General features: G+C 42.7%; 2 protein-coding genes across 7 annotated transcripts in view; one reads left to right on the top strand and one right to left on the bottom strand.

Moving 5' to 3' along the window:
* Nucleotides 1-624: 624 nt before the first annotated feature.
* Las (lipoyl synthase, mitochondrial) lies at nucleotides 625-9,587 on the top strand. The gene is made up of 11 exons (XM_050183847.3): nucleotides 625-805; nucleotides 997-1,163; nucleotides 1,320-1,413; nucleotides 1,740-1,820; nucleotides 1,903-2,059; nucleotides 3,339-3,396; nucleotides 3,509-3,637; nucleotides 4,858-5,003; nucleotides 5,291-5,361; nucleotides 5,562-5,673; nucleotides 9,481-9,587. The coding sequence occupies exons 1-11, from the start codon at nucleotides 755-757 to the stop codon at nucleotides 9,543-9,545; spliced, it is 1,131 nt and encodes a 376-aa protein (XP_050039804.1). The 5' UTR covers nucleotides 625-754; the 3' UTR covers nucleotides 9,546-9,587.
* Nucleotides 9,588-9,641: 54 nt separating this feature from the next.
* Nucleotides 9,642-27,075, bottom strand: part of cv-c (RhoGTPase activating protein) — a 453,196-nt gene continuing 435,762 nt past the window's right edge. For all 6 annotated transcript variants that reach the window (XM_050183837.3, XM_055073551.2, XM_050183840.3 and 3 more), the window contains 2 exons: nucleotides 15,896-16,075; nucleotides 9,642-13,476 (listed from right to left, as the gene is read on the bottom strand). In XM_050183837.3, coding sequence (XP_050039794.1) covers nucleotides 13,362-13,476; nucleotides 15,896-16,075 — 295 coding nt within the window. In that variant the 3' untranslated portion in view covers nucleotides 9,642-13,361. The remainder of the gene's footprint in view (nucleotides 13,477-15,895; nucleotides 16,076-27,075) is intronic.

Below are 27,075 nucleotides of genomic sequence, written 5' to 3'. Positions count from 1 at the left end.
GAACTCAGCAAATTGGCGAGCGTTTTGTATGAATTCCAATCTCAAAGGCCACGCTTTTGGTGCACTGCTATGTCGCCACTAGTTTTCAAGCGCGGAAAAGGTCGAGTTCGCCCCCTTTGCATTGACTTTAGAACATTAAAGAAGGGGACAGTCAACAGCAAACTTCAAAACGCCAGTTTGTGTCAGCGTACCCCAGCATCATTAAGACTTCCAAGATTGCGGCAATAACGCGGTGCCTTCCAATCTCAAAGGCCACGCTTTTAATGCACTTCGATGTCGCCGCTAGTTTTCAAGCGCAGAAAAGGGCGAGCTCGTCCCCTTTGTATTGAGTTTAGTACATTAAAGAAGGGGACAGTCAATAGCAAACTTCAAAACACCAGTTGGTATCAGCGTACCACAGCATCATTAAATGGCGCCAACATCACAGAAATCAAATCTCAGAAGATATGCTTTTGCGTACTACAAGCAGCGCCAAAGTCGTGTGATGACTGCCATGAATTTCATTTATCGCACATTTTAAGTGTTAGAAACAAAAAAGCTTATAAATATTAGCAAATTCACTCTCAATACTAAACAAGCTTGTAACTACATACAAAAATAACAATTAGAAATGACAATCAACAGCATTGCCATCACCACTTACAAATGGCAGCCTCCATATGGTTTTTGTTCTTCCACGGATCCTCAGATATGGCAAGATTGATCCGCTAATTCGCTACCTCTTTACTTTGTCAGGAGGCCAACCAGCTGCAACATGTTGAAACACTGCCGTCAAGCTGCAGCGGCGTCCAAATCTCTGCGAGCAGTGAGTGTCTTTACTTGGTTGAGATAACGCTTCGCCAAGGTGACCGATGCATGTTGTGATAAATAGTTCAGTGCTTTGCCTCGTGAAATGAGATTCGTCATGCGCTCTTTTTCTTATTTTCAGTGAAAGTGATCGTTTGTTTTTGTTCATAAGTAAGCCGTCAGACTGTGGTTTTCTTTTATTGCACGCAGTACATGACGACATCGCGGTGCTTTAAGAGCAGCCTGACAAGCGAGCAAAAGGATGATATCGCAAGTGGACCTGGCCTAGCAGATTTTATAGCTGGTGCAGTTCCGAGAGGAAGCACGTTCAAGGACTACGCGGGGAAGCTGAAGCGCGCGCCAGGAGAAACGGAAAGGTTAGTCTTCTTGTCATGCCTACAGCAAGATATATCTACAACCGCTATTACTGTGTTCAGAAAAGTAGTATCCTACTATTGCGAAAGTGCAAACTTCCGCCTTTTCTGCATGTATTGTTCCCTTTAATGCATGCACAATGTGATCATTTATCTAAGGTTGAAGCTACCGCCGTGGCTGAAGGTTGACATTCCTAAAGGAATCCACTTTTCTCGTTTAAAAGGAACGCTAAGAGGCAAGAAGCTCCACACTGTGAGTACTCACCATAGTCTGCTCTCATTGCTATATCCGCCGCTTTCAAAACACCGCAACATTAGTTAATGTGTGCTGTGTGTGTGTGGTTTTATATGATGGTTCTCTCATTTGCACACATTTTATTGTTAACAGGCTTCTGCATAGCTCTGCTTCAGCCCTGAAATTATAGTATTTGAATCCATATATTCAGACAGCACTGTACTACCTATTGCATAACAGCTCAGAGTTAGCTGGAATGGTCCATTATTATTGTGCACTCTTCTATATAGGACTGGTGCCATATGCATTGAGTGAGCTGTGCTTACTGTGTTTAATGCTCTCAGGTGTGTGAAGAGGCACGTTGCCCTAATATCGGAACCTGCTGGAATGGAGGCCCAGACAATATTGCTACAGCAACAATCATGGTGTGTGACAGTTTGCTGTTGGTATAAGAAGCGCACAACAGAAGGAGTGTTAGCTCTGTGAGCAAAGTTTTTTTGATTGCAGGTCTTGGGTGACACATGTACAAGAGCCTGCAGGTTTTGTTCTGTCAAAACTGCTCGACGCCCACCCTTACCAGACCCTGATGAGCCTGAGAACACTGCAGAAGCAATCGCAGAGTGGGACCTAGAGTATGTTGTAATAACCTCAGTAGACAGAGATGGTATGCTGATGTATTTCTTACTGACGCTATGTAAACATGTGCTTAGAGTTATGTGACACAAAGCAGCATTGAACTGCTATCTGAGCATCTCTTAGAAATCCTGGCTGAAAACCATAGGCAGGACAGACATATTTGTAACCGTGGTCTCTGGTGGCCCATCATGAACCTTTTCCTATCATTAGCAATCTAAATGTTAGTGCATTGCATCTTAGATTCAATAAAAGTCGCACTGCTGGTGCTAGATACAATCTTCCGATAACATGGCACTACAGCTTATTTCATCATGCATGCTTCATTACGAACCCGGATGATAACAGTGGCCATCTGTACAACTCAACTATAGCCTATGCTGGGCATCCTGAAAGTACTGCAAGCTTGCTGCAAAGCTGCATTTGTTAGCTGCTAATAGCATATGGCTATTAAGCAATTGAGCAATGTTGATGGCTCACAGTGGTGTCAAAACATCTGTCACCACGGCTGAGGGTGTGTCCTGTGTAGACTTTTGTAGTATTGCTCAAGCACAAAAGTATAGGGGGCACAAGAGGACTCGAGTATAGTGGACACAATAATAGTCATCAAGTACTACAGTCACACATGCTCGTCGTAGCTACATGTTACAACCAGTGTAACTAGATCATATGATGATACAGTTCAACCACTACTGTCATGTTCCATTGATTACACTTGTTCCAAGTGCTCATTGACATTGTTGGGTGTCTCACTCATGCCACCTGTGTTAATAAAGCAACCCTGTGGGTCAATGGACAGTACATAAACTTTGTAGTTGCCAGTTGCGCCAGTACACTGCGTTTGAATGGAAAATTGAATGTCATTTGCTCAGTTTACACGAACATCATACTTACACTGACACTGGCAGCTTCAGTTTAATCTTCAAAATGAAAGCATGCCAACTTACCAAGTTTGCTGTGCTTTTACATTTCACGGTGCCTTGCATAAACCTGGGTTTCATTACCCACCGATTCCAAGCTGCACATGAGAATTACGGTGGGCCACCCCCAGCAAAGGAAAATTGGTGCTCTTCTGTCGATATTCCTTTCATACAGATCTGTAGCCTTGAAGGAGTAGCCTTTACAACTTAGGTTAAAAAATTCCCTATTTCAATTAAGCGAAAAGTCAGACTTGCTACAAATTAAGTGGTGTTTTGAGCCATGTTCTGTTTGCACATTCCTGCAGGTAGGAGAGCTACTGACTATTGCTGCCACCACAACTACAATTCCCATTCTGGTAAAAAGTACATAGGACTGCTGTGCTCTTTCAGATCTACCTGATGGCGGCTCAAACCATTTTGCTGAGACAGTTCGAAGAATTAAGCAGAAGTAAGTTCCATTGGAGTTGCATTCTGCTCATTTATCTGCAAATTACATTTCTTGACATTAAAGGCAAGAGACTTTCTGCTGCCATTTGTCTGAGTGCTGTCGTATCTTTTAGGAAATCATCCATTCTTGTTGAGTGCTTGACTGGCGATTTTGCTGGCGATCTTAAGGCCGTAGGAGAGGTGGCTTGCTCAGGCCTTGATGTGTATGCACACAACATTGAAACTGTTCCCGAATTACAAATGTAAGTTCTTTATACTACCTCCTCTTCGTTCTTCCATGGGTGGCTTATTTCACGAGGGTGAATCAAAAAGTCTTTGCCCCTTTTACTTTCTTTAGCCAGATTATGGCTGTAAATGCGAAGTCAACATATCCATTCCCAGCGGTCAACCTTTCTTGGACCAGCCCGGCCGTGTCTGGCGGTAGCTCTGCGGCACAGTGCTGCTGCGAGTTGTTGAAGATGGCGATTGTGCGTCACATGTCCACAGCATACGAGCAACAAAATCTGATTTGTTTTGTATGGAGCAAGGGACAAACGACCATCGAAATCCACAGGGAAATGCAGCCCACGTATGGGGAAAGGAAGTCTTGCTTTGAGAAGCGTGAGGTGGTGGCGTTGTGAGTTTGCAAAAGGCTGTAAAAACTTGCATGACAATGAGCATTCGGAGAGGCTGTGTACATCGCTGACGGACGACAACACGGCACAGGGCATCTCAAATTTAGCGCTGCGATGGGACAAATATCTGAACCGGTGCGAGGACTATTTGGAAAAATGGTGTGAGGTACGTAGAATAGTATGTATATTGGTAATTACCTGTATGTACCTTATTTTGGCTAATAAAAAAATACAGGAAAAGACTTTCTGATTCGCCCTTGTATCTCGTTGGATTCAACCTGAAGCGCTACTAAACTTTACTTCCAATACTCACTTCAACATTGCAGGTGTTGCCATTTCTTTGCAGTTTTGGTCGCATAGAAATTATTGGTAATTATGAGAACAAAGCAGAATTAATGAATGTGAACCACACTATAATTTTCAGACATATTACTTTTAAGTGCTGTGAGCTTGCATTTCTTCTAGATGCTTAAATTCTGCACCATTGCTTCGGAACTACTTGATTTATGTGCAAAAGCAATAAAAGCATTTCCTTCTGCTCTTTATGGCAGACACTGTGAATGCTCATTTGCTGTGCATACCACAGACCATTTTGTTCATCACAGGGCTACGGCTCTTTTAACATACTGGTTGCTGTCCATTGCACTGGGTTTAGCACCCAGAAAATTTGTGAAAGATAAATTTGATACTTACATGTATTTATTTCAAATTGCTGGATTATGCATCCAATGCATGGTTGCATACACAACATCCTACCAAAAAATAAAATCTATGTGTTCATGTCAGTAGCGCCCCCCAAATAAACTTTCCATTCTGGCACATTTCATTGGATATGTTTGCTCAATTAGGTATGTCAGAGACAGAAGAGCAAACTTTGAACAAAGTCTCAAGGTCCTAAAGCATGCAAAGGAGGTGAACCCAAATGTCCTGACGAAAACCTCGCTGATGCTTGGCTTTGGAGAGACTGATAGCCAAGTTGCGAGGACTATGGAAGGTGGGTGCAAATAATTTTGTTAAATCCCCGTTTCAGAGAACATTCAATGTAGCACTTTCATGGTTCCCATCTCTAACACTGAACTGATTGCAACTTAACTTACTGGAGCAAACTTATTTGGCCTTGATCAGCTCGTGTCAGTCATACTAAATGAAGATGTGTTACGCAGATGAATGTCAGAAAGCATGCATCTTTCACTGCACTAGTTTTGAATGTGTATTGTTATGTGTGTAATGCTTGTATGTTGCACTTCATTTGGTAACCATTTCTTTTTTTTCCCTTACCAGTGGTCCGTGATGCTGGCATCGACTGCTTCACACTGGGTCAATACATGCAGCCTACAAAAAGGCACCTGAAGGTTTTTATCTTGTTGAAATTTTGTCTTTTGCTTGCCTAAATAGCACTTTTCAGTGAGGTCATCACTTGATAAACTTCTGTAGCCATTACGAGTACACGCTAACAAGCACTCCATTTTCGTTTGCTTTTTTCGTTATGTGCTTAACACATTTCTGCACATTTCTCTAGGAGACATTGTACTGTTGCTTTTGTTGATTTCAGGTAGTTGAGTATGTAACACCCGAGAAGTTCATGCACTGGGAAGACTTTGGAAATAAGCTTGGCTTTCTTTACACTGCCAGTGGACCACTGGTTCGTTCATCATACAAAGCCGGTCAGTACACATGCACACTTTTCTTGTTGATATTCTTGTGAGTAAGTACTTTTGTGTAATTTAATAATCAGCAGTCAGTAGGCATCTGTATAGTTGGCTATTGTGAGAAAGCATTGTTATGTCATACTTGCTTCAGACAGTGACTAGTGAACTTTTCTGAAGTAGTGAAATGTGTTAATAGTCCACGACTATGAAAACATAATCCACTCAAAAGCTCATAAAGTAGTGTGTGTGGTGCAGCAACATGACCATATAGACATTAATAACATTCAAATGTAGCTTGTTGTACAACAGAGTGCCAATTTAATTTTCTTGTTTTTAATCCCTTAACAACACTCGCATCATGGGGTTTATATCATTGCCACCCACCAATTTAATATCAAATCTTTCACGCTTTGGAAGTATTGTGCAGGAGGGCGCCTTGGGCCTTTTGAAGTTCACAGGTGCTGCAAAATATTGACATGGGGACTTTTTGTGTCTGTGCGTGCACGCACGCGGGACGAGCCTTGCGTTTCTATGAAGGTTCCCATACATCACATGAAAAAAAAAAGAGAGTAATCATTCATTGACCTTTTTGGTGTCGTATTTAAGGAAATAAATGTGGACGAGAACAGATACGGCAGGACGGACAACAAATTCCAACTAAGTTTATTCACAACACGAATTCGCCTTTATGCATAGGCAAGTGACATGATCATGGTGAACGTGCTACAAGAAGGATAACAGAGCATGATGCTTAGTGGTGAACTGCACACGCTGATCAACAGACACAAACTTTTTTTTCTGGGCAACTATATTCGCGCGTCTGTTGATTAGCATGTGCATTTGATCACTTAGCGTCATGCTTCATTATTGCTTCTGTAGCATGTTCATCGTAATCACGACATTGCTGTGCATGAAAGCAAGTTCTTGTTCTAAATAAACTCAGTTGCCAAGTTGGCATCCGTCCCTGTCGTATGTGTTCTCGTCTGCCTTTATATTGCACCACTGATTTTCTAAAGAGTGCTTAAGCTTTGAACATGCATTTTATTGTGGGATGCAGTGCACAGTGTGCATCAGAGTTCCTAGCTGTAACCGACTGTTGCACTGAAATACTTACATAGGTTTGGTATTTCGGAATCTGCAGGCAGCTGTGCAATGCACCCAGTGTACAGTTAAACTTCAACATAATGAACATAGGTATAAAAAAGCAAATCTCAAATGTTTCTCACCAATATTAGTATGCAACGAATATGTGCATATAGTGAATGTCGGATACAACGAAGGTATTTCCATGTTGGGTGCAACTTCAATATATCAAAGTTTGACAGCAGTGCAGAGATAACATTGCTTCGCAGTGGGCTAGTGACATTCCATATGTCGCCACACTTGGTGCAGACTTGCCGTCACCTGAGAAATATTTCACGTTGCTTGCTTTTATAGTTTCTTAGAGCGTTTTGTCATCTAGAACAAGAAAACTAAGAGTTTGTGATTGGTACTCAGCCACTCAACAGCCTGAAGGAGGATGTCTATCTCTACCAAAAAGTTTGCAGAAAACCCAGATCATCAGCATGAAATCTAGAGACAAAGCTTGCTTTTCGCAGTTTATTTTTCTTTCCTGTTACTAGCCAGAGGTCCCAGTGCCTGCCTCTATTTGGGGCCATCGTCTGCATGATTTCACTCTTGCACTGTTTTTTGAAACAAACAATCTTGCTACTAATACTAAAAACAAATAGCTAGGCTAGTTGGGCAAATAAACATAAAACTTAAGAATGTTACAATATATGAAAACTTGAATAGAAAATTTAATAAATTACTTCAATTATTCTGTTTAATGCTGAATATACTCACGATTACCTCAGTATGAAGGTGCACATGCTTTCGGAATGAGCCATGCATGTTGCTAATTTGAATGTTTGCCGAGAAGCAAACCTAGCCAAAAATGCTTTGCTATTCCAGTAATATCTGCTGGAATAATGCTGCGCAAAGCAAGTGTCAACTGAGCGAGCATTTAGAGTTCTTCATTGAACAATGCAATATCTTAAAAGGACTACAAACACAGATTTATGTCTGCAGTTTGATTGGATGTTTTCATTGTTGCAAAAAAAGAAAGCATTTAAATTTCGTGAACTACCCATACCAGTGAAGTCAGGTTACGCCATATTTTATCACAGCTGCCTGCAACTAGTGTATGATAACAGCTGCTGCTACATGGAGACAACTGCTATCAGCAATGGCCACTATCTGTGTTCACTATCTTATGCTGCAGCTCAGGATAACCCAGATCAGGCTATATAGAAGCAGGAAACTACAGCGCAGCTGTAAAGAGGTTCTCTCCACAGAGCGAGGAAATGCTGAACAATCAGTTGCAGTCACCTGCCTTAAATTTTTCAATCACTGCCTACAATGTAGTGTAGTAAATAACATTTTTCTGATGCACATGAATATGGAGATGCAAGCAGAGCATTATTTTAGCCCATGTGAATGCCAAATGCTGTGCACATCCTGCGAGGTATAGAATAGCATGTTAATCAAGCTATGCAAGCCTCTCCCTCAATCTTTTTATCAGTGTTTCTTGGCCCCTCCCCCATTATTTATCTGAATAAGATATATGTTCAGTACTACAGTTAACTCTCGTTAATTCGACTCTGATGGTACTGACAGAATCGGTCAATTTATCAAACAGACCAGTAGGAAGAACATACAAACACACCTATTGCCTAGCAGGCAGTAGTTACCCAATTTCAACACATGCACTAAATCTTATGTACACCCAGTTTTTGTGGGCTCAAATAGAAAACAGTGTTCACTCAAACCTAAGCACACCAGATTTTATAACAAAATTTAGCATGCCTCCACTTCTGGCAATCAGGAAAGGATGAAACCATTTCCCTTTAATGATAAAATTTTATATGTCCAGTTGTCATTCTCAGAAAGCCCTTTATGACTACAGGCCACAACATGTTGCCCTCCGTGCAGTCCCCTGTATTCAATATTCCATATTTGTAGGAATGACTCCACAATCACTGCGAATGGGATGGTGGCCCTCACCTAGACTTCCATATAGCCAGTACACGCCATGTAACACTCTGAAATGCTGAAAATGTGACGTAGCGCTGTTGCCACTAGCTTAGATGATCCGTGCAAGAACTTGCTCTTTTGCCGTCATGTAATGATGATGGCAGTGACAGTGGGTCTGATGTTAAGCTGTTAATGCAGTTTTGCTTTCTTATCTGATTGTAAAGCACAGGCAATTTTTTACCAGTTTTCATAAAAAGTGCACGCTATACTTGAGTAAACGAGTGTAATCATTCATTCTAAGTTGACATTTTCACTTGAAACTCAGCTAAGAGCAGGCGAAAAACTGGCATTTTCAGCAGGTAATGGAATCTCTTTGATGTATCCACTATCCCCTAGTCTTGCCAAAGGAGATTCTGCAGCCCGTGGCATCACGATTAGGGTGAGGCACATGCATGATGACAAGTGAAATTCAGCTTATCCAGTGAGGAACAATTTCAGGACCGAAGCAACAAAGATCTTGGCCCACAATTATGTATGGGCACTGGCTGGGACTTTTGGCCAGGATCGAATTAACTATAGTTAAATGAATGGCATCTACTGTGTTTGGTTCACTGTACACTTAAACATCTCCTTCCTATCTTCTTTCTTTCTTTTTTTGCCCAGTATATTTGTTCTTTAATGACAAATTTTATTGTCCACAGTAAAACTGAAAAGAGGTCCATCACTCCTGCACACAGGTGTGCGCTTTGCATGGTGGATGCAATGAAGTGGGTGAAAAAAAAATTACCATGCAAGTTTTCTCTGCAGGTGAATTCTTCGTGACAAACTACTTAAAGAAGAAGAGGCAGGAAGCAGAATTGCAGCCACAATAAGTTACATTATAGTCAAATAAACTTTCTATGTTGCATGAACAAGTGTCAGGCAGTTTAATACGAATATGTAATTTCACTACAACACACACCAGTTCATTATTCCAGGTACAGATATATAGATTCTCTTTATTTTTTCAAAAGTAACCACTGATTAAATCTGCTATTTACATATATAGCATTTCTCACTCACTCTTCTGTCTCTACAGAAAGAAATTTGTGGATTCTTTTCAACACAACATGCTCAATATATACACTCTGCACAATAGTACAACAAGAAATTTACATGTTTAATGTGTACACAACACCATACCACGTAGATGTTCTTTTCACATGTGTAGTCAACAAGTAAAGAACTTCATAATTTCAGAGTTATGCTTTAGACATTTTCTGTGAATCGTCATGCTGTCAGCAAGCAAGGCTTCAAGAGCAATGCATTTTATGGTAAGGTACTTCAAAGCTTGCAGTTTGGAATAATACAACAGCTGAAATAAGTTAAAAATATTATGCATACAATATCTGTACACTCATTCACACCTGACTAGGTAATCGGTAGACTGCTGTTTGTCATTCCCCTACAACAGCATTACATGAAATGCAAAAGTTTGTGTTCAGACTGATTCATGACTAGGAAGCTAATAAGAACCTGGTCCCTGTACATAAAACAAACAAAAATAAATGATGCCCAGTTAGAGTGCTTGTACAAAAAAATATAGCAGTGATATGCTAGGTTGCTGTAATGTGTTAAAATCTCTTGGTTTGACCTAAGCAGTAAGATGTTCAAAGCAAAGCTTTCTTTGCCTATTTTCCTGGGTTTGGCATGGCTATCTCGCTGATATATTTGTGAATATAAATACAAATGTTATAGGAAAGTACCCGCAAAGTGGCTTATGTAACCCTTGTGTGCTGACCAAGTATGCCCACCTTTGTTCTGCTCAACCAAAACTTTACTTCCTGCTTAAAACCTCAACATATAGTGTCAGCCCACAAGCATCTCTGAAGAACACCAATCTGTTAATGGAATGGCGAATTATCTTTAATGGATTCTTCGATTAAACCACCCACTTTTTGCTCTGGGTATGCACCGTTCTTATGTTGAATTCCAATGGCAGATCGCGAGCGCTCGGCCGGATCACGAACGGAGCGCGTCACTCCGACCGAGATCGCTCTCATGTGCGCACACCATATCTGCGAAGGGAATGCGTACGCTCCCGCGGGGGCACTTAGTACACGAAAATCAAGTGAGAGGGCGCTAGGATAGAGAGAGGAACAAGCGCTTGGAAGCGCAACCCACCACCCCATTTCACTGTCCGTGTCAGAAGAATCATCACTCGATTTGGAAATTGTACTGTCTGAGCGGAGCTGTGTAGGAGCGCGAACAAAATTGCACGGCGCGAAGCGGCGTCCACGTTTCCCATGTCGTCCATAGATGCCCGCGACCGGAAACAGGCGACCGTGACAGGAAGCAGAGGCGGGTGAAGGAAATACGTCACGAGGACTTCCGGTCAAATCTGCCAATTTCGGCGGAGCAAATATTTTTGCTCCACGGAGCAATCCGGGATCAGCGGCTGGTCCCAATCTGCCATTGGAACACACAGCTCACGCTCCCACTCTGCCATTGGAATAGGATTGCTCCATACAGAGCAGCAAAACTTGATCTGGATCTGCCATTGGAATTCAACATTAGTCAATCCTCCAGAATGGGCATTTCCCACTCCGATTCCTACATAAAACTTGTCAAATCAAACCAAACAAGCTTTTGTATAGTATCAGCTAGGCACCACCAAAGCTTTGCTTCACATAGATTCCAACATATGCATTGGATCTGCATAAATTTTTTTTCCAGGCCTCGACGTACTCGGTCAGCATAGATGATTGCTACCCAATGTATTGTTTACCTGCTGAAATTTCACAGAAATGTTTTATTAAACACTTGCAAAAGAATTCATTCAAGGCTATTAGATATACTATATCTCTACAAGAGTGACAATGAGAGCAGAGATATGTTCTAATGTAGTCATGTCTTGGTCGGTTTTTGTGCAAAATCATTTCTTCACGAGTCGAGCACAAATATCACTTGTTTAAATAAGCTCATGTATTGATGTGTATGTAAACTGCCCAAGGTAGGCAGCAAGTCAAATGCTGATATGAACAATGGTCAAATTACGTCTTGAGCAGAGCAGAAACATGCACAAAGTGCCCTTTACAGTTGCCTAGTATGGCATGTCCTGCTTTAAAACAGGCCTGAACAACTTTAGTCAAAAGCAAGAGGCTTAGGCTAGCAGAATTATACATAGCAAGGCATCTATCACACATGCTAACTTTAACAATGTGGGCTGGAGATAAGCGGCCCGAATATGTGCCAATTTTTAATCCTACTGTAAGGCTGTATTACTCCCACTGTACAGATGGACAAATCTGTGAATGTAACAATGCATCCTGCCACAACACCCCTGAAAGCAACAGAAAGAAAAACTCTCGATAAACTTTCAAATGCACATGATAACAGTCTATAACAAACAGTAATTGGCAGGCAATGCATTGACAAATTTCTCATGTGAAACAATTGTAGCTATGTACAAGCCAGCCACCACTGCTATATAAAGCCTTCTAATTTGGCTAATTGTCTCTCTTTGGGTGCATCCCAATTCTTTTGTAGAAAAAGTCTACCATCCCATACAAAAAAACACAACAGCACCATGACATCTTATGCATGACATCAAAACTGCACTTGCATAATCAATACTAATAGTATCAAGCTCAATTATGCCAAATTTACTAAATGTAGCACTGCTGATTATAGTTGTACCAATTACACTACTACATTAATAACTAAATATACTCAAAACTAAACAGAACTACTGAATGTTGTTTGAAACCAAGTTCCATTTTAGCTCATTTTGTAGGCAGGCTGTGCATGACAACGATGGCTGCTTTCTGAGGAACTGTAGATTTAGGAAGTGTAACTTGCATCCCCGATGATAGCTTTGACGTTGTGGCCAATATCTTTCTTGAAAGGACAGTCAACAGACAGATATGCAGTGTTCGTGGATGCAGCACACAGATTCAAAGCCTTTAGCTTCTGTGCATTTATGATGAGCAATGAATCTCAGCATGGCCACTTTGTATTTGGCTGTTCATTTGGCAGTCCACCCTTCAACAGCAATTGGACTGCACCCTCAGAGAAACCGATGGCTCTGAAATTTCTACAGTAGGTGCTGGCTGTGAACTGTCAGAGTTCTTCAATCATACTGGCTGTAAAGTTCTGCCTCATAAGGTTGCCTTCCCCGTGAGCAATTTTTTCAAGCTGGCAGATGTGCCAAGGCTGTATGAGGGGAAAAATGAAACTGGAATTGGTCACACAGGTTTCACTGTAAGATTGCACTTGCTGGTTTGCAGTAGCAATACAAGTGACATATCCATTTAAAAACTTCCAAATTTCAATCCAATCATTGTGGCTTGAAACACAGGCCCTATGGGATGTTTGACTGGTATTAGCCACTCGAAGCTACAACTAGGCTATGAGAGATGCCACAGCAGAGGGGCACAAAGTTCACTTAAACCACATGGAGTTCTTCAACATACACAGAAGTCCCAATGCATGGGATGGGAATCAAACTTGTGATTTCATGCTTAGCGGCAGAGCACCACAGCTGCCAAGCCATTACAGCACGCTGCCTTACTACAATGAGCCTTGCAACTAGTCTGCTTGAAGAACTCTGCGGGATTGTGTGTGCACACTCCTGCTGCCTCCCTCCCATCATGGGCCAGAAGCCTGTGACGGGGATATGTACAGTGACAGTGGGGCCTGACTGGGTGTCAGACCTTAGTCTCAGGCCCCTCAGTGCGTTGAATAAAGGAATCGCGAAGCCGGACCAGCAGCAGGGCGCACAAGTGGCCATACACCTTGTTGTACCAGTCCGGGGTTCGACCCCTGCGGAGACAAAAGAGCAAGGGCTGTCCACAACATTCTTTTGTTTCAGTCAATTTAGCTTTAGGAAAAACGTACATTACAATGTGCAACTCCCAAGTTGACCTGAATATTGACATGGACAGTAACCTACAAACCGGCTGCACTTGCTTAAACATTTTTCAAGTATTTAGCCACATTGTTCACTATGGCTTCACTTCAAGACCATTTGCTCTTATTTTCATTACTGCAGCTCAGTTATGGCTCCATTACTTACTGCAATACCTTGAAGCGAATCTTGCGCCCATCCTGCGCCGAATTAGTGCACATCACCACAATCTACGAAAAGAAAGCTCAAACACATACACTAGTTATTTTTCACTGCAAGCTGTGCAACTCATTTGTAGACTCCTATACTTAACATTTGTCAGCCTGTAGCTCAGTCTGGTGGCTTTGCCAAAACTAATTAATTACCTGGTCCAGAAGTGTGCACGATGAAACAGTCCAATTTATTATAAATATTGGGGTCGCCACGCCAGGATTATTAAAATTAAACATTTCTTTCAACCTTCACAAATACCTTATCGCAGTTTTTTTATATTGCTTCATATTCACGTCCAAGGAAACTTGCTAAGACAGGGCCTCAATTCGTCAAGGGTACAACAATTATTTATGTCGATTTTTGTTGAGGCCATTTCAAAAGGCCTTGTCGCTTAAGATGTAAGGCCAACAACTGTATACATCTCAAAAACTGGAAGTGGTGGCCAAGTGGTACCACACCACTGACATGTGTCCACACTGTGAACTTGTCACCAAATGTTGAGTCCATTGAGCAACAAAAGGGTGGAGTTGTTATGGAAAATTTCTATTATTTGTAAATATATAGTACGAGCACAGTAAAATAAATAAGTAAAGTTTCGTTTCGAACGTGCTGCACTCAGCTGACAGACATAAAATGTCATGTCACTGAACACAATGTGGCTGCCACCTTGAAACCATGCACCAGGGAACAGCAAAAGTTAGTGACACAATTTTTGGTGCAATGCGTTATCTGAAAAACTCATGGACATCTATCAGAGTATGTTAAAGCAGTACAGATGTTACTGTCTGTTGCCTCAACAGCTGTGCAAATGGTACAAGAAAATTAAAAAAGCAGAGGGTAATCTGACCAGCACTCCTTGTTCTTGCCATGCTCACACATTGACAATGTAGCATTCAACATAAGAAACTGAATGCCCTGCGTATGACAACCAGAGTGCGAGAACTGACAAAATGGCTCAGTAATTCAAAATAGGTCATGTTTTAGCACATTATGTCATCCACAGTGCTCAGCAGTGCCACGGTCCTTCAATACTTTTCATCTGATTTGAAACTTCCACGTTACGCTATGGGACAGCTTCATGTAGCGCCTGCAGTGAATGCACCGTGGCGCTGGCGCAAGTGGAAGATGGACAGGAACAGACACCGAACGGACGCCATAGGCGTTCCATGCATACACTCGCTGGTGCGCAAGCGTGAACTGCCTGTATCGGCGTGTGGTTATTGTCAACACAACGTGCAAATTTCGAAAATGGTATTTGGATGCTTCAGATGCAATTTTCTCAAAAACTAAGTCTTTTCTTGGCACAAAACAAGCGTTGTGAGGTTTCTGTAATGGTATTTAAGCAGTCCACATCGACTTAGCATCAGCTTTTAGTGTCCCTTTAAGGGATCTTTCTATGCACCTATCTACAGATGGGTGCATACAAAGCCGAAAACTCCCTTAACAGGTGCATGGCAATGAGAAAACATTAATATTGAAAAATTAAGTGGACAGCATAGACTGAGAGAGGCTCCCTTAGGAAGCTGTATCACCGGACCAGATATGCATTTCTCTTGGGCACTCTGAAATTTTCAAATTTGTTTGTGTTGGCTACACAGCAAGCTGACACTCTTATACATGGTTGTTCTATGTGACAGCTGCCACAGAGATTCTTTAAACCAAAAGCAGAGCACTTTGGCATAGAAGTCATGGCTATAGTGATATTGGCAGGCAGTAAACCTACTGCCATTGCAAATAAAGTGTACAATTTGTTTTTATTTGTTTTCTGGGGACTGGAGTAGGAGTTCATCTGGTTTCAGTCTATAAAGTTTTTCTGCTACTACTGCTGCTACTTAATTGGAAGCTTGTCTAGGAGCATATTTAAGCACAGCCTGATGACAGAAATGAACTGTACCCATAGCTGAAACAGGCCATAGCTTATGGAGCCCGAGTATGTACCTGCAATTCATGATGCAGCCAAAATTTTTCACAAACCAGCTCTGTAACATTGCAGATGATAATGTTTTAATATGATAAGGAACTGCAGCTTATGTAGAGAATGTTTATAATTTCAGGCAAAATACAAGCAAATGTTTTTGCCAATATTTTGGCAAGAGAGAGGCACATAGTTTTTCTCAGCACCTGAAATCCACTCTGCTGATGTGCGTGACCCTTGACTTGCCCGCCCCACAGGGCTCGATGAGATAACGGGAAGCAAGCACAACTGCTCTGACGCCACGAAGAAGCACGGTGGCATCCGGATGATTGACCGAGAGCTCCACCAGGGCACAGGACCCCCTGGCCAATTCCGTACGCCATGCCCTATAAATACAAATGCACCGCTTCAGACTGTTTAGAAGTTGCAAAGACATCGAAGGTTGTTTCAGAAGTGGTGAATATAATATAGTGTGGCATATAATTTCTATTCAGTCGGTCACAACAGTACATGCATAGATAGGACAGTTAAAAAAGAAAGTCTAATTAACCAACATTGAATCAATGTAAGTTAAATGCATGATGCAATTGAAGAAAGCAAACAAACAAACATTATTCAAACTTCCAGCACATTCAACTCTTTTATGTTCCCTAACAGCACGTCATGTACTGCAACGCCAGTGTACTTGTGCTGATTGATTGTGATTTAATGAGGGTATAGTAAATGAGACACTGGGCACATCTTCATTGAATTTAGGTTTAAACTGCAGTAACATAGAATTCACAGTAATTTCTTACTCTTCATGTAGGAGTAGCACACCCTTTGCCACACTATGCATTTGCCTCCAGTGCAGTGTTAAAATGTAAGTAGTACTGTCACTTACGAGTAATAATTCGAAGGCATTTCTCATATGTGCATTCACTGGCACAGTTTGTCATGACCTGTGACAAGTAGTTTACAGTGCAATCTCGATGAACATAAATCGCTTAAATGGAACTGCCACTTAAACGGAACGCCGTCCTCATGGTTGGTTAGTTTTGTATTCATGCAACACTCTCTGCAATGTCTCTCAGTAATTGGAACTCCAGTTAAGCATAACCAATTTACCTGTTCCCTTGAGGTTCTGTTTAAAGAGAGTCTACTGTACTGTATTTAGTCAAGTCTAGGTCTTGTGTTTTGAGAAAGGAATGAAATATACAAAACTTGACACTCCACCCTGACCCAAGGTTGCAATCCAAGCAGTGCACCATATATATATGATTATAAGGCGGTCACAGATATAAGATGAAGGTGCAACAGGTGGACCCGAGAAAAATAATGTATCCACACTGATATAAGCAGACAGTATAGAGTAGCCGACGAATTATTCAGACTGCAGCGTTGCCCAAAACATTGAATAATAGGAAGCCCCCCCTGGAATAATCACTGCAGATTATATTTGAATTTTGCCTTGAGGTGTGACTTCACAGCAGTGTGAATTTAGCTTTATGGTGTGGCTTTATGGCAGAGCGTGCTAGAAATATTGAACTAGTAACTGAATCTATCAGCCTTGCATGTAAGGTGAGCAGTGACTTTGAGTTTAAGTACCGTATTTACACGATTGTAAGTCGACCACTTTTTTAAAATTTGAAAATCTGAAGTGGGGGGGGGGGGGGTCAACTTACAATCGAAACCAAAACATGGCACCGCCAATAAAGCGAGACCAGCGGGAGCTATAACGTAGTTACAATTTTATGTTTGCTCTATGGCCCTACTCATAGCTTTTCGCTATCCCGCGTGGTTGTTCGCTTTTTGGAAGGATTTTTCAACATTTTTGAGACTATTACAGTGCACACAACACTCATGAGAGGGTATCGATAGTTGATGGAAGCGCCGCTGTACCATTCGCGGCGGCAACCTCAGAATGGCGGCGCTTGCGGGGAGTATCGGTAGTTCATGGAAGAGCAAATACCAGTCGCGGGTTTCTCTTTGCCTGTTGTGCTTAGCTTTCTCTATAGTTTGACGAAAGGCATTGGTTTGACGCGTTCCACTTGACTGCCGGCTACGTGCTACTTCTATGCATCCTCAGTCGCCATGAGTGCTCCAGGCCCACTAATCATTCGGCACTCGTTCAGAGCAGCGGGCCGCAAGTTCGGTGTTTCTGAACGGGTGGTGCGAGAGTGGCGACTGCAGTGAAGTGAGATTTTCACCTGTGACGGCAAGTGAGGAATTTCCCACGTGCCGAAGTCTGGATGCTTTCCGGAGCTGTAGGCTATGCTTGCGGCATACGTCGCTGAAATGCACGATCGGTCGCTGCCAGTGAAGTGCGACATGGTCATGAAACAAGCCCGGACCTTCGCCTTTTAAGGACCTGCTCCACCGTGAGTACGAGTGGCTGGCGACAGAAGACCACGAAATTACACCAACCGAACCTGCCAAAAGAGCCTCTGCGTGTGGTTGGGTGCATTCGGCGTGGGCTGCTGTTCCACAAGATGTCGTGGTGTGGTCGTTTCCCAAATGTGAAATTTCGCGGGACGACAACGCACTGTGGGACCGTAGCATTGATGACGATGGCAGCACTAGTGAAGACGAATAGTCCAGTGACCATGTCAGCGACTAGTAAATTTTCGTTATCGAATGCGCCCTCGGGTATGCTCTCCTTTTTTTTGCCCTGTCACGCGATATGGGGGGGTGGACTTACATTCAAGTCGACTTACAATCGTGTAAATACGGTATTCTGGGAAATGACCTTGCCTTAATATAATATGGTATTAAGGCTAGAGTTACAGGATTTGAGCACTACCCAACATTTACTTGGTTTCATTAACAAAGTAACTATGAGACCGGCTCTAGGGAGGCTACACTAAAGAGTTGACTGATTTTTTGAATCTCCAACGTTTAGGTCTTAACTGTAAATCAGTTTATGTAGCTACTATGGTTACAGCAGTGGCCAGATTCTTGGCTACCAGTACAGTGAAACCTCGTTAAACCATAGTTGGCCGGAGCTCAGAAAAAGTATGTACTAAACGGTAGTACTGTTTAACCAAAATAGCATGAGATAACCACTTACATGTCAAAAATGGAACTCGGAGAGAGTGCGATGAAAGGGGAAAGAACATGCAGTATTTATTCACTTTGCGCGACAAAAGTGTTATTCTCGTTTGATGCCGCCGCGGTCTAGCAGCGACAACAGCATCCTCAAACTTACTGAAGCTGAGCTTTTCAGCCAGCCCCCTCTTCTCGGCAAACACTCGCATGGCAGATTCCTCGTTGGCGTTACATATTCTCCATGCACACGCGCGGTAGCTGCGATGCGCCTTTTTCATTGCGGGGTGCTGTTCTCGTCGCGACGATTGTATTCATGAGGCTGACGTAACGTGCAGCTTCTGTCACTGTCGGGCCTAAATCGCCCGTGCTGTTGCTTTCCATGTCGTCCTCATCACTGTTGCTAGCCGACACTTCGGTAACAACAGAGGCAACGATGGCGAAACGTCGAACCTCGTAGCTGACATCTCTTCGCGGTTGCAGCAGCGCTGCTGAGCAACTTTGCATTCCAAATGCCACACACGATACTCAACAGCAGATCCCTGTCGCGTGCCAGCGCCGACTTCTCGTATCACATTCGATAGCACGAACAATGTCTAATTTTTCTTCTTCCGGCGTCTTCTTTATCCGAGCTTCGGCATGACGCGAGTCCTCGCTTGCGTGACGCTACAACGCTCTCTGGCACGCTGCCAAAATGATGTTGATGTTGATGTGGCTTCACACGCGAATACACAGGGCACTTGGAGGCCGTTGTTCTGATCTCTGAGGCTTGTTGTTCTGCCGGGCTGCCCGATGGAGACAACGCACCGCCGTATTTGCGCGACGAAAAGTGGAAACAATACATGTTAACCGATACGTACGCATTAAGCTGGTACGGTTTATGTGGACACAAAACGCATGATGTTCAATGGCCACTGAGTCGGGGATTTGACTTTACTACTTTTAAAACAAAACTACGGGATAGCGGCGGCAATGCATTCGTCGCTCACAAACCCGTTTCTGTTCTACATGCAGATCGTCACTTTGCTGGGAGCATATCTCTCGTCCGAAGCATCAGCAGTTTCACCGATAACGCCGCCATCGGCACCAACTTTCGACCATGATGGAGCATGCTATCTTCCTTACTTGGATTGCGGCGTCCCTTCAGTCAGCGGCTGGCCAGCGGCATCGTCACCGACAGTCTCATCAGAAGAGTACAAAAGGGCGGCGGATCCGACTTCGGCCTTCAGTGGGCACGGGATAGCGGCGGCAATGCATTCGTCGCTCACAAACCCGTTTCTGTTCTACATGCAGGTTGGTAAAAAACCATCACTTCTTAGCAAGCGATCGAACAATCTCTGTTTGCTGCTTATCCCATGCCCAAGTGTGTTATTCCAATGCTTTTGTGATTGTGTACTAGTGGCAAGGACATTACTGGTTTGTGGCGATGTCGAGACGAATCCCGGGCCTCTCAATGATTCTAGTACACAGTATACACAATTACTTGCGGTAATCAGCGACCTGTCGTCTAAAATTGACTCGAGACATGCCGAAGTTATGGGTGCACTAGGTGAACTTAAACAAAAACAAGATGCACTCGCTCAAACCGTATCTGATTTAACTACCAGGCTAAATAAAGTAGAATCCTTTGTAAAGAATTTCGAGAACTCGCCACCTATGGCCGAAATCGAGGAAGCAGTCAAGGAAGCAGTCAAAAACGAAAACAGTATCCTTGCCTCTCGCCTTGACGACCTTGAGGATCGATCAAGGAGGGATAACCTGCTCTTTTACGGTATCACTGACAGTCCCACAGAGACTTGGGCTGAGTCTGAAACCCGAATTCGGGACATACTGTCAATGCATTTCGATATTTCTATTCCAGACACGGCTGTATCTAGAGCGCGCCGATTGGGGTCGTTTTCTGTGAATAAAACGCGCCCCATAATTGTTATGTTCTCGGCATTTAAGATTAAAGAAAGCATCCTTTCCTTGAGGGCAAAGCTAAAGGGCTCTGGTGTATCTGTAGGTGAGGATTTCTGCAAAAATACCAGGCAGTTGCGTAAGAGACTTATTGACTACGGAAACGCCAGCAAACAGAATTTTACACTTCGTTATAATAAACTAATCATTAACAAAAAAACATACGTTTACTGCGCAGCCACCGATGGCATCTGTGAAATGTATCCCCCTTCACACGTGCCAGCCGCCGTACCTGAGTCCGCTGCCGCCCAGGTGAATGATTCTTCATAGCTATCTGCCGTACACCAAAACGTCAAAAGCCTATCAATACTATTCACTAATGCACGAAGTGTACTCAACAAACGCATAGCTTTATCATCAGCCATTGATTCCTGTTCTGCTGACATTGTTATCATTACGGAAACGTGGCTGTCAGCAAAAATAAGCAGCAGTGAAATACTGGATTGCGAAAACACTTATAGTTTTTACCGATATGACCGCGACATTCGATCAGGAGGGGGAGTTCTTATCGGTGTCAAAGATGCTCTTGTTTCTCACATCATTCCGATTACATCGTCATTAGAACTTGTGTGTGTACGGGTTGTCATTTCCAATCGCGAGTTTATTTTCTGTGCCTGTTATAGACCGCCCGCTGCCCCTATTTCGTTTTGCCATGAACTTCATGATGTGATTAATAACCTCATTGTTAGATACCCCACATCACCCTTGTTTATACTAGGGGACTTGAATTTTCCCAATGTTATGTGGTCGAAGGATGACGTAGTTGTGAAACAGAGTTGTCCTCAATTTTTAGAATTTTTGGACCTGTGCCGCGATTTTAACCTTATTCAACTTGTGCACTACCGCACGCGCACTACACTGACTTCTGCCAATATCCTGGATCTCATTCTTACCACTGCCCCCAACTTGGTTTCACCTCTAACGTTCCTGCAAGGTATAAGCGACCATGTAATGATCCATTTCACTCTTAACGCACATGTTACTACTAAAAAAAGCTCAAAGATTATACTAGATTACAACAGAGCTGATGCCTCGTCAATAACAGCCGAATTTGAGTCTTTCGTTACGAACTACTTAATGAACTTTTCGCAACGAACAGTTGATGAAAACTGGTCTCTCTATAAAAACAAACTTCTATCGATAATTGACCGCTACATACATAAAAGAAGAGTGCCTTCTAACCCCCGATCACCATGGTTTAATAATGCACTAAAGCGCCTGCGCAACAAAAAAAAACGGGTGTTTCGCCGCGCTAAAGCTACAAATCATCCTGATCATTGTTCTCGATATCACCGCATTGCCAGTGAATATTGTTCGGCAACAGCCAGTGCCAAAAACACATTCCTAAATAATACTCTGCCCTCGTTTCTGGTTTCTAACCCACGGAAGTTTTGGTCTATTGTTGCAGGTACTAAAAAGAATGTTCTTCAATTAATCCAATCAGACGTGCCTGTTCCAACTCACGAGTGCTGCGAAATTCTGAATAATACCTTCTCGTCATTTTTTCAGCGATCAGTACAGCCAAATTTTCCATTCTTATCGTCCCCAAGTTTTCCGCCTATGGATCCTATCTCGCTTGACTGGATTGGCATCGGCAAACTTATCAGAAATCAAAAAATTTCTTCATCCTGTGGTCCCGACTTCATTAATTCAAAAATGCTAAAGTGTACTGAAGTTTTTTCACGTGTTATTTTATCAAAGATTTTTGACCAGTCCCTACAGCTTTCTACCCTGCCCAAAGACTGGAAGGTGGGAAAGGTGGTTCCGGTCCATAAATCAGGTGACACTCACTCCTCCAATAATTATCGACCAATTTCATTGACATGCATTCCAAGTAAAATATTAGAGCACATAATTTATTCACACCTCATTAATTTCCTCGAGATGAATTCTTTTTTTAACAACGCACAACATGGATTTAGAAAATTCTTTTCCTGCGAAACCCAACTCTTGTCTTTTACCAATGACTTGTTTATTAATGTAGATCAGCAACTTGATACTGACTGTGTATTTCTGGACTTCTCGCGAGCTTTTGATTCTGTTTCTCATGATTTACTTATTTTCAAACTTTCTCTTCTTAATATTGACCCAAACATATTTGCATGGATTAAGGATTTTCTCTCTAACAGGACCCAGTATGTAACTGCTAATAATTATACCTCTAGACCTTGTTCAGTTACCTCCGGTGTACCGCAAGGATCCGTACTGGGGCCCCTGCTTTTTCTCATCTATATTAATGACCTTCCTGACTGTATCTCTAACTCAATCATTAGGCTGTTCGCGGATGACTGCGTCATCTACCACAAAATAACTAACCTTAATGATTCCAGTAAGCTTCAAGATGATCTGGTTAGTGTATCAAATTGGTGTAACAAATGGCAAATGCAGCTTAACACAAATAAATGCAAACATATGCGTGTCTCCTGCCGCTCTACCCCTTCTGATCCGCCCCCCTATTCTATTAATGGTACTGTCCTGTCGGTTGTTAACTCATATAAGTATCTTGGCCTGCATATTACTAGCAATCTTTCGTGGAACATGCATGTTGAATATATCACTAACAATGCTAACCGAACATTAGGTTATCTAAGACGTAACTTTGCATCCGCTCCGACCTCACTAAAGCTTACCATGTTCAAAACGCTCGTCCGTCCAAAATTAGAATATGCGTGTGCCATATGGGACCCTGCTCATTCCAATCTCATTAATTCACTTGAAAGCATTCAGAACCGCGCAGCGCGCTTTATCCTCTCTAATTATTCACGTCATTCTAGCGTCACATCCATGAAAAAAACATTAGATCTACCTGACCTTTCACTACGTCGCAAGCATTCTCGCCTTTGTCTCTTTCATAAAATATACTACCTCAATCCTTTCTTGAAAGAAAATTTCTTCACCAGACCCAGTTACATCTCATCTCGCATCGATCATCAACACAAAGTTGAAGTGCCATCTTGCCGCACTAATTTGTACCATTCTTCATTCTTACCAAGAACCGCCACTGCATGGAACCGCCTTCCCGCTCCTTAGTCACCATTTGTGACAGCACCAATTTCAAGCTTGCTGTTCAAAGTGCCTTATAGTTCCTTCATTATTTTTTTATTATTCTCTCGTTCTGCAAATAATGTACTCTACCACTCCTTTCTGTAGTGCCTGCCGGCCTTGAAAGTATGTACAATAAATAAATAAAATAAATAAATACTGTTTAAGCGGGTACGGTTTAACGAGGTTTTACTGTACTTCTCTCTGTGGATCAGCTTAGTAACATTTTGTTTTCCTACTTTGGGGAATTTTGTGGTTAGTACTTCAGTCTGAGATATGGTAGCAATTGCCAGTTACAGCCAAGTGGCTAGGGCAATGCCATCCAAATTTAAAAGACCCAAATTCATACCCTGTGTGTACCACAAGATATTTTTTTCCATTAGATTTATTTTACTTCCAAAAGACCAACATTTAAGCCTCTACTTAATAACAGTTGCAGCGGTGGCGTAGAGGTAGAACACCCGCCCCGCGTGCAAGAGGTCCGTTGTTCGAATCCCGGTGCCGCACAATTTTCCACCGGATTAAAAAAAAACAAAAATCCGCGTGTTGATAAAATTGCATAAACAGGCCTGGAGTGTGGCCTGATCCCAGTGACCAGAACCGGTAACGCACTCCCTCACCAGAGCAGGATTGGCCACCCTGGTGTAGTACTTGGCCACAACCTCCTATATGAACACAACAATCAAACCCTGGCCCTCAGTCCCCAGCAGCTGCGGAGCAACTGACCACGGCGGCGGTCAGACCTGCGACGCTGCAGAGGGTGCTAAGAATCCCTGGCTCCGGACAGGCCGCCATTGGAACATGAACCTGGCAACGTTTAACGCTAGAACCTTATCTAGTAAGGCGAGTCTAGCAGTGCTATTGGAGGAATTAGAGGGCAGTAAATGGGATATAATAGGGCTCAGTGAAGTTAGGAGGCCAAAAGAAGCATATACAGTGCTAAAAAGCGGGCACGTCCTGTGCTACCGGGGCTTAGCGGAGAGACGAGAACTAGGAGTCGGATTCCTGATTAATAAGAACACAGCTGGTAATATACAGGAATTCTATAGCATTAACGAGAGAGTGGCAGGTCTTGTTGGTGAAACTTAATAAGAGGTACAAAATGAAGGTTGTACAGGTCTACGCCCCTACATCCAGTCATGATGACCAAGAAGTCGAAAGCTTCTATGAAGACGTGGAATCGGCGTTGGGTAAAGTCAAAACAAAATACAGTCTACTGATGGGCGACTTCAATGCCAAGGTAGGCAAGAAGCAGGCTGGAGACAAGGCAGTGGGGGAATATGGCATAGGCACTAGGAATAGCAGGGGAGAGCTATTAGTAGAGTTTGCGGAACAGAATAATATGCGGATAATGAATACCTTCTTCCGCAAGCGAGATAGCCGAAAGTGGACGTGGAGGAGCCCGAACGGCGAGACTAGAAATGAAATAGACCTCATACTCTGCGCTAACCCTGGCATCATACAAGATGTCTAACCCTACAGCAAGAATAGAACTGGCAGAACTTTTGAAGTTAATCAACAAGCGTAAGACAGCTGACATAAGGAAGTATAATATGGATAGAATTGAACATGCTCTCGGGAACGGAGGAAGCCTAAAAGGAGTGAAGAAGAAACTAGGAATTGGCAAGAATCAGATGTATGCGTTAAGAGACAAAGCCGGCGATATCATTACTAATATGGATGAGATAGTTCAAGTGGCTGAGGAGTTCTATAGAGATTTATACAGTACCAGTGGCACCCCCGACGATAATGGAAGAGAGAATAGTCTAGAGGAATTCGAAATCCCACAGGTAACACCAGGAGCTATGCAAAGGGGGAAGGCAGCTGGGGACAATCAGGTAACAGCAGATTTGTTGAAGGATGGTGGGCAGATTGTTCTAGAGAAACTGGCCACCCTGTATACGCAATGCCACATGACTTCGAGCGTACCGGAATCTTGGAAAAACGCTAACATAATCCTAATCCATAAGAAAGGGAACGCCAAAGACTTGAAAAATTATAGACCGATCAGTTTACTGTCCGTTGCCTACAAAGTATTTACTAAGGTAATTGCAAATAGAATGAGGAACACCTTAGACTTCCGTCAACCAAAGGACCAGGCAGGATTCCGTAAAGGCTACTCAACAATAAACCATATTCACACTATCAATCAGGTGATAGAAAAATGTGCAGAATATAACCAACCTTTATATATAGCTTTCATTGATTACGAGAAAGCGTTTGATTCAGTCGAAACCTCAGCAGTCATGGAGGCATTGCGTAATCAGGGTGTAGACGAGCCGTATGTAAAAATACTGAAAGATATCTATAGCGGCTCCACAGCCACCGTAGTCCTCCATAAAGAAAGCAACAAAATCCCAATAAAGAAAGGCGTCAGGCAGGGAGATACGATCTCTCCGATGCTATTCACAGCGTGTTTACAGGAGGTATTCAGAGACCTGGATTGGGAAGAATTGGGGATAAGAGTAAATGGAGAATACCTTAGTAACTTGCAATTCGCTGATGATATTGCCTTGCTTAGTAACTCAGGGGACCAACTGCAATGCATGCTCACTGACCTGGAAAGGCAAAGCCGAAGGGTGGGTCTAAAAATTAATCTGCAGAAAACTAAAGTAATGTTTAACAGTCTTGGAAGGGAACAGCAGTTTACAATAGGTAGTGAGGCACTGGAAGCGGTAAGGGAATACATATACTTAGGACAGGTAGTGACTACGGATCCGGATCATGATACTGAAATAATCAGAATAAGAATGGCCTGGGTTGCGTTCAGCAGGCATTCTCAGATCATGAACAGCAGGTTGCCATTATCCCTCAAGAGCAAAGTTTATAACAGCTGTGTCTTACCAGTACTCACGTACGGGGCAGAAACTTGGAGGCTTACGAAAGGGGTTCTACTTAAATTGAGGACGACGCAACGAGCTATGGAAAGAATGATTGGTAAAACGTTAAGGGATAAGAAAAGAGCAGATTGGGTGAGGGAACAAACGCGAGTTAATGATATCTTAGTTGAAATCAAGAAAAAGAAATGGGCATGGGCAGGACACGTAATGAGGAGGGAAGATAACCGATGGTCATTAAGAGTTACGGAATGGATTCCAAGGGAAGGAAAGCGTAGCAGAGGGCGGCAGAAAGTTAGGTGGGCGGATGAGATTAAGAAGTTTGCAGGGACAACATGGCCACAATTAGTACATGACCGGGGTAGTTGGAGAAGTATGGGAGAGGCCTTTGCCCTGCAGTGGGCATAACCAGGCGGATGATGATGATGATGATGATGATGATGATGATGATGATGATGATGATGATGATAACATCATAGAATCATTCATGATTTTTTTTATGCCAATTGCAAAAACTGTGAACA

This window comes from Dermacentor andersoni, chromosome 4 (genome assembly GCF_023375885.2).
Source record: "Dermacentor andersoni chromosome 4, qqDerAnde1_hic_scaffold, whole genome shotgun sequence".
NCBI lineage: Eukaryota > Metazoa > Arthropoda > Arachnida > Ixodida > Ixodidae > Dermacentor > Dermacentor andersoni.
This window is presented reverse-complemented; position numbering and strand designations above follow the sequence as displayed.

Excerpts from the sequence above, each read along its gene's own strand:
- Las (XM_050183847.3), top strand. The coding sequence starts at position 755 with ATGTTGAAACACTGCCGTCAAGCTGCAGCGGCGTCCAAATCTCTGCGA. Across the intron at positions 3,397-3,508 it reads GTTCGAAGAATTAAGCAGAA|GAAATCATCCATTCTTGTTG; the intron begins GTAAGTTCCATT and ends CGTATCTTTTAG. Across the intron at positions 5,362-5,561 it reads CTACAAAAAGGCACCTGAAG|GTAGTTGAGTATGTAACACC; the intron begins GTTTTTATCTTG and ends TGTTGATTTCAG.